Source organism: Schistocerca americana, chromosome 2 (genome assembly GCF_021461395.2).
Source record: "Schistocerca americana isolate TAMUIC-IGC-003095 chromosome 2, iqSchAmer2.1, whole genome shotgun sequence".
Lineage (NCBI taxonomy): Eukaryota > Metazoa > Arthropoda > Insecta > Orthoptera > Acrididae > Schistocerca > Schistocerca americana.
Genome location: NC_060120.1, coordinates 685,427,950 through 685,440,501, shown reverse-complemented (window position 1 = coordinate 685,440,501; position 12,552 = coordinate 685,427,950). Strand labels below are relative to the sequence as shown.

The 12,552-nt window shown below is 41.8% G+C and overlaps 1 protein-coding gene across 1 annotated transcript in view; it reads right to left on the bottom strand.

Moving 5' to 3' along the window:
- Nucleotides 1-12,552, bottom strand: part of LOC124595637 (homocysteine S-methyltransferase YbgG-like) — an 84,703-nt gene that overhangs the window by 15,562 nt on the left and 56,589 nt on the right. The window contains exons 3-4 of the mRNA XM_047134465.1: nucleotides 10,417-10,581; nucleotides 4,110-4,369 (exon numbers count right to left, since the gene is read on the bottom strand). Coding sequence (XP_046990421.1) covers nucleotides 4,110-4,369; nucleotides 10,417-10,581 — 425 coding nt within the window. The remainder of the gene's footprint in view (nucleotides 1-4,109; nucleotides 4,370-10,416; nucleotides 10,582-12,552) is intronic.

Genomic DNA, 12,552 nt, shown 5'->3' with positions numbered 1-12,552 from the left:
CGGCTTCTACCAGTTTTTCCATTCGTCTGTAAATAATTCGCGTTATTATTTTGCAGCTGTGGCTTATTAAACTGATAGTTCAGTAATTTTCACATCTGTCAAAACCTGCTTTCTTTGGTATTGGAATTATTATATTCTTCTTGAAGTCTGAGGGAATTTCGCCTGTCTCATACATCTTGCTCACCAGATGGTAGAGTTTTGTCAGGACTGGCTCTCCCAAGGCCGTCAGTAGTTCTAATGGAGTGTTGTCTACTCCCGGGGCCTTGTTTCGACTCAGATCTTTCATTGCTCTGTCAAACTCTTCACGCAGTATCGTATCTCCCATTTCATCTTCATCTACATCCTCTTCCATTTCCATAATATTGTCCTCAAGTACATCGCCCTTGTATAGACTCTCTATATACTCCTTCCACCTTTCTGCTTTCCCCTCTTTGCTTAGAACTGGGTTTCCATCTGAGCTCTTGATATTCATACAATTGGCTCTCTTTTCTCCAAAGGTCTCTTTAATTTTCCTGCTGGCAGTATCTATCTTACCCCTAGTGAGGTAAGCCTCTACATCCTTACATTTCTCCTCTAGCCATCCCTGCTTAGCCATTGTGCACTTCCTGTCTATCTCATTTTTGAGACGATTGTATTCCTTTTTGCCTGCTTCATTTACTGCATTTTTATATTTTGTCCTTTCATCAATTAAATTCAACATTTCTTCTGTTACCCAAGGATTTCTACTAGCCCTCGTCCTTTTACCTACTTGATCCTCTGCTGCCTTCACTACTTCATCCCTCAAAGCTACCCATTCTCCTTCTACTGTATTTCTTTCCCCCATTCCTGTCAATTGTTCCCTTATGCTCTCCCTGAAACTCTGTACAACTTCTGGTTTATTCAGTGTATCCGGGTCCCATCTCCTTAAATTCCCACCTTTTTGCAGTTTCTTCAGTTTTAATCTACAGTTCATAACCAATAGATTGTGGTCAGAGTCCACATCTGCCCCTGGAAATGTCTTACAATTTAAAACCTGGTTCCTAAATCAATGTCTTACCATTATATAATCTATCTGAAACCTGTCAGTATCTCCCGGCTTCTTCCATGTATACGACCTTCTTTTCTGATTCTTGAACCAAGTGTTAGCTATGATTAAGTTGTGCCTTGTTCAAAATTCTACCAGGCATGGCATTTCTTAGCCCCAATCCATATTCACCTACTACGTTTCCTTCTCTCCCTTTTCCTACTACCGAATTCCAGTCACCCATGACTATTAAATTTTCGTCTCCCTTCACTATCTGAATAATTTCTTTTATTTCATCATACATTTCTTCAATTTCTTCCTCATCTGCAGAGCTAGTTGGCGTATAAACTTGTACTACTGTAGTACGCATGGGCTTCGTGTCTATCTTGGCCACAATAATGCGTTCACTATGCTGTTTGTAGTAGCTTACCCGAATTCCTATTTTTTTATTCATTATTAAACCTACTCCTGCGTTACACCTGTTTGATTTTGTATTTATAACCCTGTATTCGCCTGACCAAAAGTCTTGTTCCACCTGCCACCGAACTTCACTAATTCCCACTATATCTAACTTTAACCTATCCATTTCCCTTTTTAAATTTTCTAACCTACCTGCCCGATTAAGGGATCTGACATTCCACGCTCCGATCCGTAGAACGCCAGTTTTCTTTCTCCTGATAACGACGTCCTCTTGAGAAGTCCCCGCCCGGATATCCGAATGGGGGACTATTTTACCTCCGGAATATTTTACCCAAGAGGACGCCATCATCATTAACCATACAGTAGAGCTGCATGCTCTTGGGAAAAATTACGGCTGTAGTTTCCCCTTGCTTTCAACCGTTCGCAGTACCAGCACAGCAAGGCTGTTTTGGTTAGTGTTACAAGGCCAGATCAGTCAATCATCGAGACTGTTGCCCCTGCAACTACTGAAAAGGCTGCTGCCCCTCTTCAGAAACCACACGTTTGTCTGGCCTCTCAACATATACCCCTCCATTGTGGTTGCACCTACGGTACGGCCATCTGTATCGCTGAGGCACGCAAGCTTCCCCACCAACGGCAAGGCCCATGGTTCATGGGGGGGAAGAAACTGGTATGGGCATGCATATTCAAATACAGAGATACGTAAAAAGACAGAATACGGCACTGCGGTCGGTAAAGCCTGTACACAAAAAGTGCCTGGCGCAGTTTTTAGATCGGTTGCTGCTGCTATAATGGCATGTTATCAAGATTTATGTGAGTCTGAATGTGGTGTAACAGTCGGCGCACGAGCGATGGTACACAGCGTATCTGAGGTAGCGATGAAGTGGGGATTTTCTCGTACGATCATTTCACCAGTGTACCGTGAATATCAGGAATCCGGAATGAGATTTTCACCCTGCAGGGGAGTGTGTGCTGATATGAAACTTCCTGGCAGATTAAAACTGTGTGCCGGACCGAGACTCGAACTCGGGACCTTTGCCTTTCGCGGGCAAGTGCTCTACCACCTGAGCTACACAAGCGCGACTCACGACCCGTCCTCACAGCTTCAACTCTGCCAGTACTTCGTCTCCTACCTTCCAAACTTCACAGAAGCTTTTCTACGAACCTTGCAGAACTAGCACTCCTGGAAGAAAGGATATTGCGCAGACATGGCTCACCCACATCCCGGGGGATGTTTGCAGAATGAGATTTACACCCTGCAGCGGAGTGTGCGCTGATATGAAACTTCCTGGCAGAGTCTCAGTCCAGCACACAGTTTTAATCTGCCAGGAAGTTTCATATCAGCGCACACTCCGCTGCAGGCTGAAAATCTCATCCTGCAAACATCCCCCAGGTACATTTGAAATTGTCAATGTTTAATTCAGGTTTTATTCGAAAATCATTGAAACAGAGGGATGTTGCAATAAAAAAAAAAAAAAAAAAAAAAAAGCCTATACAGTTTTGTCTCATATCGCTAAAAACACAATTTCCTTAACAAATAGGCTAAAAACCCACGAAACAAAAATATATAAAACATCGTTTCAATACTTGGTCGAACGTACACTATGTGATCAAAGGTATCCGGACACCTGGCTGAAAATGACTTACAAGTTCGTGGAGCCCTCAATCGGTAATGCTGGAATTCAGTATGTTGTTGGCTCATCCTTAGCCTTGATGACAGCTTCCACTCTCGCAGGCATACATTCAATCAGGTGCTGGAAGGTATCTTGGGGAATGACAGCCCATCCTTGCAGACAGGAGAATAACTATGTTGAACAAAAATGTTACGTTGGTTCCCTGGCCCTCTATATATCCACGCTAGGTTTCTAGACAGTTCATCGGTCCTGGTCATTAGGGCAATTTAGTAAGACACGCAAAGAAAGCGATCGTTATGAGGGAACGTACGAAATGTATGCAACACACGTAACCTACAGGTAACATGGGCACGACCTTAACCGACCAAAGCTACTAGGAAAACTGCCGTAGTCTACGCTTTCTTACAACAGTCTACGGTGGCGTACGGTAATTTTTCAACTCTACTGGGCACTTTTCGTTCTTCCAATGTTCTACAGTACACTGCTGCTAGAAGAACGTATTCATACTCCTTGTAGAATCAGACTGGTATTTCGTCAAGTCGAGTTTCGAGTGGACTTTCCTTTGTTGAGTAATTTCTGTTACCATTCCCATGATCTCTTACTTCGGTGTCATTTTCAGGCTCGTGCAGCGGTTTACAGAAGGAACCACAGCACGATGTTAGCTAGTGAAATGATTTTGGAAAAGGCGCTTAGTATGTTATGCTCTCTGATGCCAGTTCCCTGACAGAATACGTATGAGACTTCCTGGCAGATTAAAACTGTGTACCAGGCCGAGACTCGAACTCGGGACCTTTGTCTTTCGTGGGCAAGTGCTGTAGCACCAGAGCACTTGCCCACGAAAGGCAAAGGTCCCGAGTTCGAGTCTCGGCCTGGCCGGTTTTAATCTGCCAGGAAGTTTCATACCAACGCACACTCCGTTGCAGAGCGAAAATCTCATTCTGAGAACACATATGCTTTTACTGCGCTGTCGAACTTATCAAATGTACACGCTAAGGTCGATAGAAAAAGGTATCATTCACACGTATAGTAGGTGTGCGCATTGTAAGAGATACCTTGCAGGAGAAGGCGATCCAGGCGCGCGCGGCGGGGAAGTCCCGCAGCAAATCCGCGACGGCCTCTGCCTCGGCCTGCGCAGGGATGGTCTCGACGGCGAGCAGGTCCGCGCCTGCGCGCAGCAGCGCCGCCATGCGCGGGCGGTGCCACTCGGCCAGCTGCCGGCGCGTCACGCGGTCCGCGTAGTCGCCGCTGTATTCCGAGTAGTCGTGCAGCGACGCGCCGTACGGGCCCACCGAGCCCGCGATCAGCGGGCGCTCTGTCCCAACACAACACACACGAACACACTAAACAACCCTTCCAAGAAAAAAGAAAAAATTCGGACCGGGTTCTTTCCAACAGGAACAAGTTTTTCCGAATTGCCTTTCCTAGTAGCAGTTCGCCGCAAACAATATTCGTCCTCACTGCAGAGTAACATTAGTCGAAGTATGTTTTATACAGGTTGACAAAACCATTTTCGGAGAAAACCGAAGACACCCAGCCTAGCTCCAACGGAACCCTCCCCCCCTCGCTCCGCCCCGTACTTAGGAACTGGAACTGCTACAACAATACAAATACTCTCGAGCCACAGTACTGCTCAAAATAAGTTATTGTTTCAGTAGATCAAAACTGATACCGTGATTACTGTGGGACTATGGATGTTAGAGAATAAGCTAAACTGCGTTAATTTATCGTGTCATATTCGGTTAAAACAGCGAAATCTCTAAAAACTTATAGAATTTCGTAAAATATATTTAAAAACAAAATCTCGGTTTTCTGGGACATTTCGTCACCCAGTTGTCCACAATAGGGATCTGCCAACATCTCGTCGTCTATAAAATGAGAATGCCGTTCACTTAAAATCAGAAGACGAACTTGACCCTAACATTATATTTAGAATGTTGTTGCTATCATCTTCAGCTCGAACACCGGTTTCTTGCAGATCTTCATGCTACTCTGTCTTACGCAAGCCTCTTCATCTCCGAGTAAATTGCTACACCAAGAAGTAATGCAGGTGATAAACGAGTATTCATTGGACAAATATATTATACTAGAACTGACATGTGATTACATTTTCACGCAATTTGGGTGCATAGATCCTGAGAAATCAGTACCCAGAAAAACCACCTCTGGCCGTAATGACGGCCTTGATACACCTCGGCATTGAGTCAAACAGAGCTTGGATGGCGTGTACTGGTACAGCTACCCATGCAGCTTCAACACGATACCACAGTTCATCAAGAGTAGTGACTGACGTATTGTAACGAGCCAATTGCTCGGCCATCATTGACCAGACGTTTTCAATTGGTGAGAGATCTGGAGAATGTACTGGCCAGGGCAGCAGTCGAACATTTTCTGTATCCAGAAAGGCCCGTACAGGACCTGCAACATGCGGTCGTGCATTATCCTGCTGAAATGCAGGGTTTCGCAGTGATCGAATGAAGGGTAGAGCCACGGGTCGTAACACGTCTGAAATGTAACGTCCACTGTTCAGAGTGCCGTCAATGCGAACAAGAGGTGACCGAGACGTGTAACCAATGGCACCCTATACCATCACGCCTGGTGATACGCCATTATGGCGATGACAAACACACGCTTCCAATGTGCGTTCACCGCGACGTCGCCAAACACGGATGCGACCATCATGATGCTGTGAACAGAACCTGTATTCATCCGATAAAATGACTTTTTGCCGTTCCTGTACCCACGTTCGTCGTTAAGTACACCATCGCCGGCGCTCCTGTCTGTGATGCAGCGTCTAGGGTAACCGCAGCCATGGTCTCCGAACTGATAGTCCATGCTGCTGCAAACGTCGTCGAACTGCTCGTGCAGATGGTTGTTGTCTTGCAGACGTCCACATCTGTTGACTCAGGGATCGAGACGTAGCTGCACGATCAGTTACACCCATGCGGATAAGATCATCTCTGACTGGTAGTGATACGAGGCCGTTGGGATCCAGCACGGCGTTCGTTATTACCCTCCTGAACCCTGTGCTTCCATATTCTGCTAACAGTCATTGGATCTCGACCAATGCGAGCAGCAATGTCGCGATACGATATACCGCAATAGCGATAGGCTACAATCCGACCTTTATGAAAGTCGGAAAGATGATGGTACGCATTTCTCCTCCTTACACGAGGCATCACAACAACTTTTCACCAGGTAAAGCCGGTCAACTGGAGTTTGTTTATGAGAAATCGTTGGAAACTTTCCTCATGTCAGCACGTTGTAGGTGTCGCCACCGGCGCCAACCTTGTGTGAATGCTCTGAAAAGCTAATCATTTTCATATCACAGCATCTTCTTCCTGTCGGTTAAATTTCGTGTCTGTAGCACGTCATCTTCGTGGTGTAGCAGTTTTAATGGCCAGTAGTGTGCCTTCAAAGAAGACTAGGTATCGCTTAAATCTATGTTAGATCTTAACAATCTTCTCTTCTTCAGAAATGCTTTTCTTGACATTGCCAGTCTACATTTTATATCCTCTACTTCGGCCATCATCAGTTACTTTGCTGTCCAAATAACAAACCTGATCTTCTACTTTAAGTGTCTCGTTTCCTCATCTAATTCCCACAGCATCACCTAATTTCATTCGACTACATTCCGTTATTATTGTTTTGCTTTTATTGAAGTTCCTCTCATACCCTCCTTTCTCGAGACTGTCCATTCCGTTCAACTGATCTTCCAATTCTTTTGCTGAATCTGACAGTATTACAATATCATAGGCAAACCTCAAAGTTTTTATTTATTCTACCTGAACTTTAACTCTTACTCAAAATTTTTCTTTGGTTTCCTTTACTGCTTGCTCATTCTACAGATTGAATGACATTGGGGACAGCCTACAACCCTGTCTCACTCCCTTCTCATCCACTGCTTCCATTTCATGTCCCTCGACCCATATATAACAGCCGTCTGGTTTCTGTAGAAGTTGTTCAAAATGGTTCAAATGCCTCTGAGCACTATGCGACTTAACTTCTGAGGTCAACAGTCGCCTAGAACTTAGAACTAATTAAACCTAACTAACCTAAAGACATCACACACATCCATGCCCGAGGCAGGATTCGAACCTGCGACCGTAGCGGTCACGCGGTTCCAGACTGAAGCGCCTTTAACCGCACGGCCACACCGGCCGCCGTGTAGAAGTTGTAAATAGCCTTTCGATCCCTGTATTTTACTCATGATATCTTCAGAATTTTAAAGATAGTATTCCAGTCAACATTGTCAAAAGCTTTCTCTAAGTCTACAAGCACTATAAACTTAGGTTTGCCTTTTCTTAACCTATTTTCTAAGATAAGTCGTAGGGTCAGTACTGTGTCGTGTGTTTCTGCATTTCTCCGGAATCCAAACTGTTCTTCCCTGAGGTTGGCTTTTACCAGTTTTACAGTCTTCCGCAAAAAATTCGTGTCAGAAGTTTGCAACCACGACTTATTAAACTGCTAGTTCGGTAATATTCACACTCATCATCATCTGCTTTCTTTGCAATTGGAATTATTATATTCTTCTAGAAGGCTTAGGATATTCCGCCTGTCATCTTGCACACCAAAGGGAGGATTTTTCTTATGGTTGGCTCTTCCAAGGCTAGCAGTAGTTCTGACGGCACGAAGTCTTCTTCCGGGGCCTTGTTTCAACTTAGGTCTTTCACCGTTCTATCAAATTCTCCCATCTCAACTTCATCTATGTCCTCCTCCACTTCTGTAACATTAACTTGAAGTTCATCTCCCTTGTATGGACCTTCTACATACTCCTTCCTCATTTCAGCTTCCTCTTCTTTGCTTGGGACTGGTTTTCCATCTGAGTTCTTGAATATAAAATATTTACAATAAATAGATTATTTACCAGTGATACGTTACTGTAGTTATTTTCGTTATTAATCATTTTCACACAGCAAATGCTACGACGCCAGTTTCCGATATATAGATAATTGGGCAATGTGTCTATTTTAGTTACACCTTTTGCATTAAGACTGAACGCCGTAAGAAATACACAATAGCAGCCTTTCTCTAGAATGACCACTAAAACAAAACGGCAGAGAAATGAAATTTACTACATACAGATATGATTTGTAAAATAGAAAACACTAGAAAATTCAAAGGCAAGAATAACGAATAAACAAGGTGAATGCGTAGAAGGCTAAATAATGAAATGGAAAGACAAGATCAGCAAGCCTATAAAAGATCCTTTAAAGGAGACTGTAAGAATGTTGAGGAACTTGAAAGTATGGGGACGTAGGATATTCTGTTCGAAAGAGTAAGAAATACAAGATTGGATAGTTACATATTTGAAATCTTACTGTAGAAATTCTTAGGAAATATGAAATATAAATGTTCAAAAATTGTGAGGTAATTCGACAAAGAAGGGAAAAGTACTTGCAAAAACTGTACTATACATAACACCAATCTAGAATGCTAGAACTAGAAACTTTAGATTATGTGAATAAGCGTAATAACGACTGCATTAAATGCAATAAAGGATGGAAAACAGATAGGAACAGATATAATCCCTACCGAAATACTGAACAGCCTGATGGCAGAAGGTACACGGAAATTTATATGAGACTGTGAAATAGAATATCGCGCTGGGGAACGGACATAAATTTCTTGACTACAGTAATACAAGAGAAACAAGGCACCAGAAAATGTGAGTACAGCACCATCAGTCTCTTATATTATCTACGATGATGATGATGATGATGATGATGATGATGATGAGGTACCAAACTCCGAGGAACGTAGGGGACGAGCGGGAGACCCACACCGCCGACTAGGCAAGGCCCTAGAGGAGGTGGTTTGCCACTGCCTTCCTCCGACCGTAATGGGGATGAATGATGATAACATTATAAGCAACCTAAAAAGATTTTCACGACTTTCATTGAAAGATATCTGTTGTTGAAACTCGCGAAGATATTTTAGGAGGATTGTTGCTCAAATACGAAGCAATGTCTTATTGCACAAATTTCTGTAGATATGGAAATAGGTTACAACCATGTGGTGCCACATCTGGTAAACAGGGTGTTTGTTTCAACAGTTAATACTTCAAGTCGTTCAGTTTTCCCGTTATCATAGTATCTTACTGAGGAGGGAGGCTTATTGTCTTTCTCAAAGCTTATTGCTTTTCTTATTGGTTTCCTTAAGTAATTCAAGCATTTTTTCATCCAGATCTTTTTTCACCAATTTCAAGTAGAAAGTTTACGTAGGAAGTGTTCGTTATTCTTCTATCTTTTGCAGGATAATCAGTAAGAACGCTGTCCTTAATAGTGGTATGACCGCCTCTCATCCACGTGCTAACAAACAAGCAGACATATTTTGTTAATTCCTTTATTGCACCAAACCTTGATGACAAATACGTTTCCGCATTTGCTTTTGGATAGCATTACACAAATATGGAACCCATCTTGGTTCTTTCATAAAGTTTTCTGTTCGTTAATTATTCTCGTAAAAGTTACGTGCTTCTTTTGGCCTGTCTACGTCGCCAGTTATTTCATGTTATTTTGATCATAGGTTGTCCAACACCGCATTGTGGACTTTCTCATTGTTTTAAACTGAGTTTTTAGTACTGAAACGATCTTCACGTCGATCAGGAAAGCACTGTTACGTTTGATTTCATCCATGTATTAATCGACTCCTTACAAACCTTCGCCAACTTTTAATTAATTTTTGTTTGCAAAAGCTCACAAACAAATTTTATAACGTTCGACACGGTCGCGAATGTTGAAAAGTGATTTCAATTTTCAATATACTCTTTATGTGTCTATATCGCGAATTTATAAAATGTTATGACAGGTTTCGATTGTGATAGCAATCATCTTATAGTCTGCAATTGTATTTTACGTTTTGAAGATGATTGCTAAAATAAACAAAACCGGTCATATAATTTTATAAACACGTGATCTAGGTTACAATCAAAGACAAATGATTCCACATTTACTAATTTGGACAAATAACATAAAATGACCTCTTTAAAAAATTTTGTAAACAACATTTTCTGCAGATGAAAGTGACACTTGACTTACGATTTTGGTAGGCCTAACACGTGTCAGTACAACAAAAACAAAATTTCATTTATGCAACGCCAACTCAGTACCAGACAGAAATTTTCGCTTTGCACCCATAGCGACATTTCTCTTTTCCCAGTAGACAATACATTAAGAGTTTTCAGGTAAAATAGCCATGTACTTCTAATGCATATCGTTCTAAAGATACCAGTAGTTTTTCATCAAGTGATATCAATAACATTGTTTTACCATTATTTACCATTCTCAGTCTAATTAATAAACAGAAACCTGTAACAATACGAGCACAAAAGCATAATAATAACAGCATTATTTTCCTTACCAGCCAAACCGTTTTGATCGCTCATGAAGGTGTCCACCGCTTTCTTGGCTAACTTCACCGCCTTCTCGATGAGTTCGATGCTCTCATTCTCGCTGAGACCCAAATACTTCATGAACCCGTCGACACTCGCCTGGTATGTGTTCGTGATTATGATATTCGCACCAGCTGCAACGAAACAAGTCAGGAAATATTTTAATAATTTTATATCAGTTACTTTCTTGAGGTTTAATTTTCTTAGATTTAACAGTGCTAATATTCCAAATAAAATATTCCAACATGTTAGGCTGCATGATTTTAATTTCGGCTTCTTTATCGCCTCTGTGTATCAGCATCACTAGAGGGATGTTCCTCAGTCGTTCACACAGTTGAACATAGTCAAAAGGCACTGAGAATGAAATGCAGAATTACTGAAGAAGAGAAAGAAGAAGAATTGGAAACCTGAAGTGGCCTAACAAAGTCGATTACTTCACCTGGAGCGACAAAAGCTACAAATCAAGTGGGCTTATTTAATACTAATATTTTTACTAACTAAATTTTTTGGGACTCATAGCTCTTTGTATAAAATAACCAAAAGATTTGAAACTAACTTACAAAACATTCGCACTATCGATCACAACAGCAATTTATAATTGCATAACAAGTTTGTGTTAACTCCGTTACTTTGCAACAGAAACATAAAACAACATTTTCACTGTGGATGAGAGAGCTGTAAAAATACAAAACCTCAACTTGGGCAGTTGCCGCTAAAGCAGCTGGGATAAAACAAACTTAAAAATGTGTTTTGAAACATTTAACATATTAAATTTCATTGGACTCTTGAACCGAACCCAGATATTTGCCTATTCAAAATAGGTTTCATGAGTCGGGAAATGAAGGAAAGATGCATTTAAGTTGTGGCTATGTGTTGGGCAATGTGATTTACTCGGATGGTTCACCTGGTACAGTACTGGATGCTAGGGAAGGATAAGTTTCGAGTTCAGATTCAGTAGACAATTTTAATCTTTCATGTGGAGTCGCATTACTCGTTGTCATAGCTTGTCATGGCAGCACAACCTCTCCTCCTGAAACGTTGCCTCTTTTCCAACACGATAGCTCCTAACTCTGCATCCCCACCCCCACTCCCTCTCTCCACCGCCCCCTCTATCCTCCATATCGTTTTTAGAGTCGCGGGTTTCGAGTGCGTACCACATTCATGCTTTTCCGGCTTTGATATTTCGAGAGTTGCAACTTACAATTTCTTAAACAAAAGTGCGGTATTTCTGCAGTGAACCTGTAGCGGTCGCCATGCAGACCTTGTATGTACTCAGAGAGAGTTCAGCTGCAGATGTTAAACAGATGAGACGTTCCAATGTTCTACCATTTTTATACTGGTTTCAACAAGCGGATGTTCCAGACAAGTTCATGGTCTTATGTTTCGAAGAGTATTGTGGATCCTCTGACTGCGCGCGAGAAAAGTATTTAAGAATACCCGAATTAAGATTATAGTTAAGAATTCTGTAAGGAATTTAATTCTAAGTTGGCTTAATCTTCCCAAGATACGCGGTGGATTAAGTAGTAACGTCTCTCAGTGATCCCAGAAACTAGCACAACATCTGCAATGGAAAGTACTGATGGAGTTGGGACAGAGGGACAACTCTACTGGAGATCACGAATCAAATTAAATACATTCTAATTCGCGATTTATTTTGGTGTAAATACGACCAGTCACTTTAAAAAAAATGTATATGATTTATTTTCTGTAGCATTATTTAATTTTCAAGCCACTGTAGGCTCATCATCAGATCGAAATGTTACTGGAATATTATCTGGCCTATGTGCACCTCAATGCTGTGGTTGTGATGCTGGCAGAAATAACTGAAATTTAGTTACTGGTAACGAAAAAATTACGAAACGAAAAGATTGCTGTGTCTTGGATACTTACAGTGCGCTGTCTCGTGGTACCCTTAGCACAGCCGTTCTGATAACGTACATTTTGCAGGTTACACACACATACTTCGCGTGTATATAACCAATAAAATATACGTTATCAGAACGGCTGTGCTATGGATACCATGAGGCAGCGCACTTTAATTATCCAAGACATAGCAATCTTTTCGTTTCATAATTTTTCGTTACCAGTAACTAAATTTCCGTTAT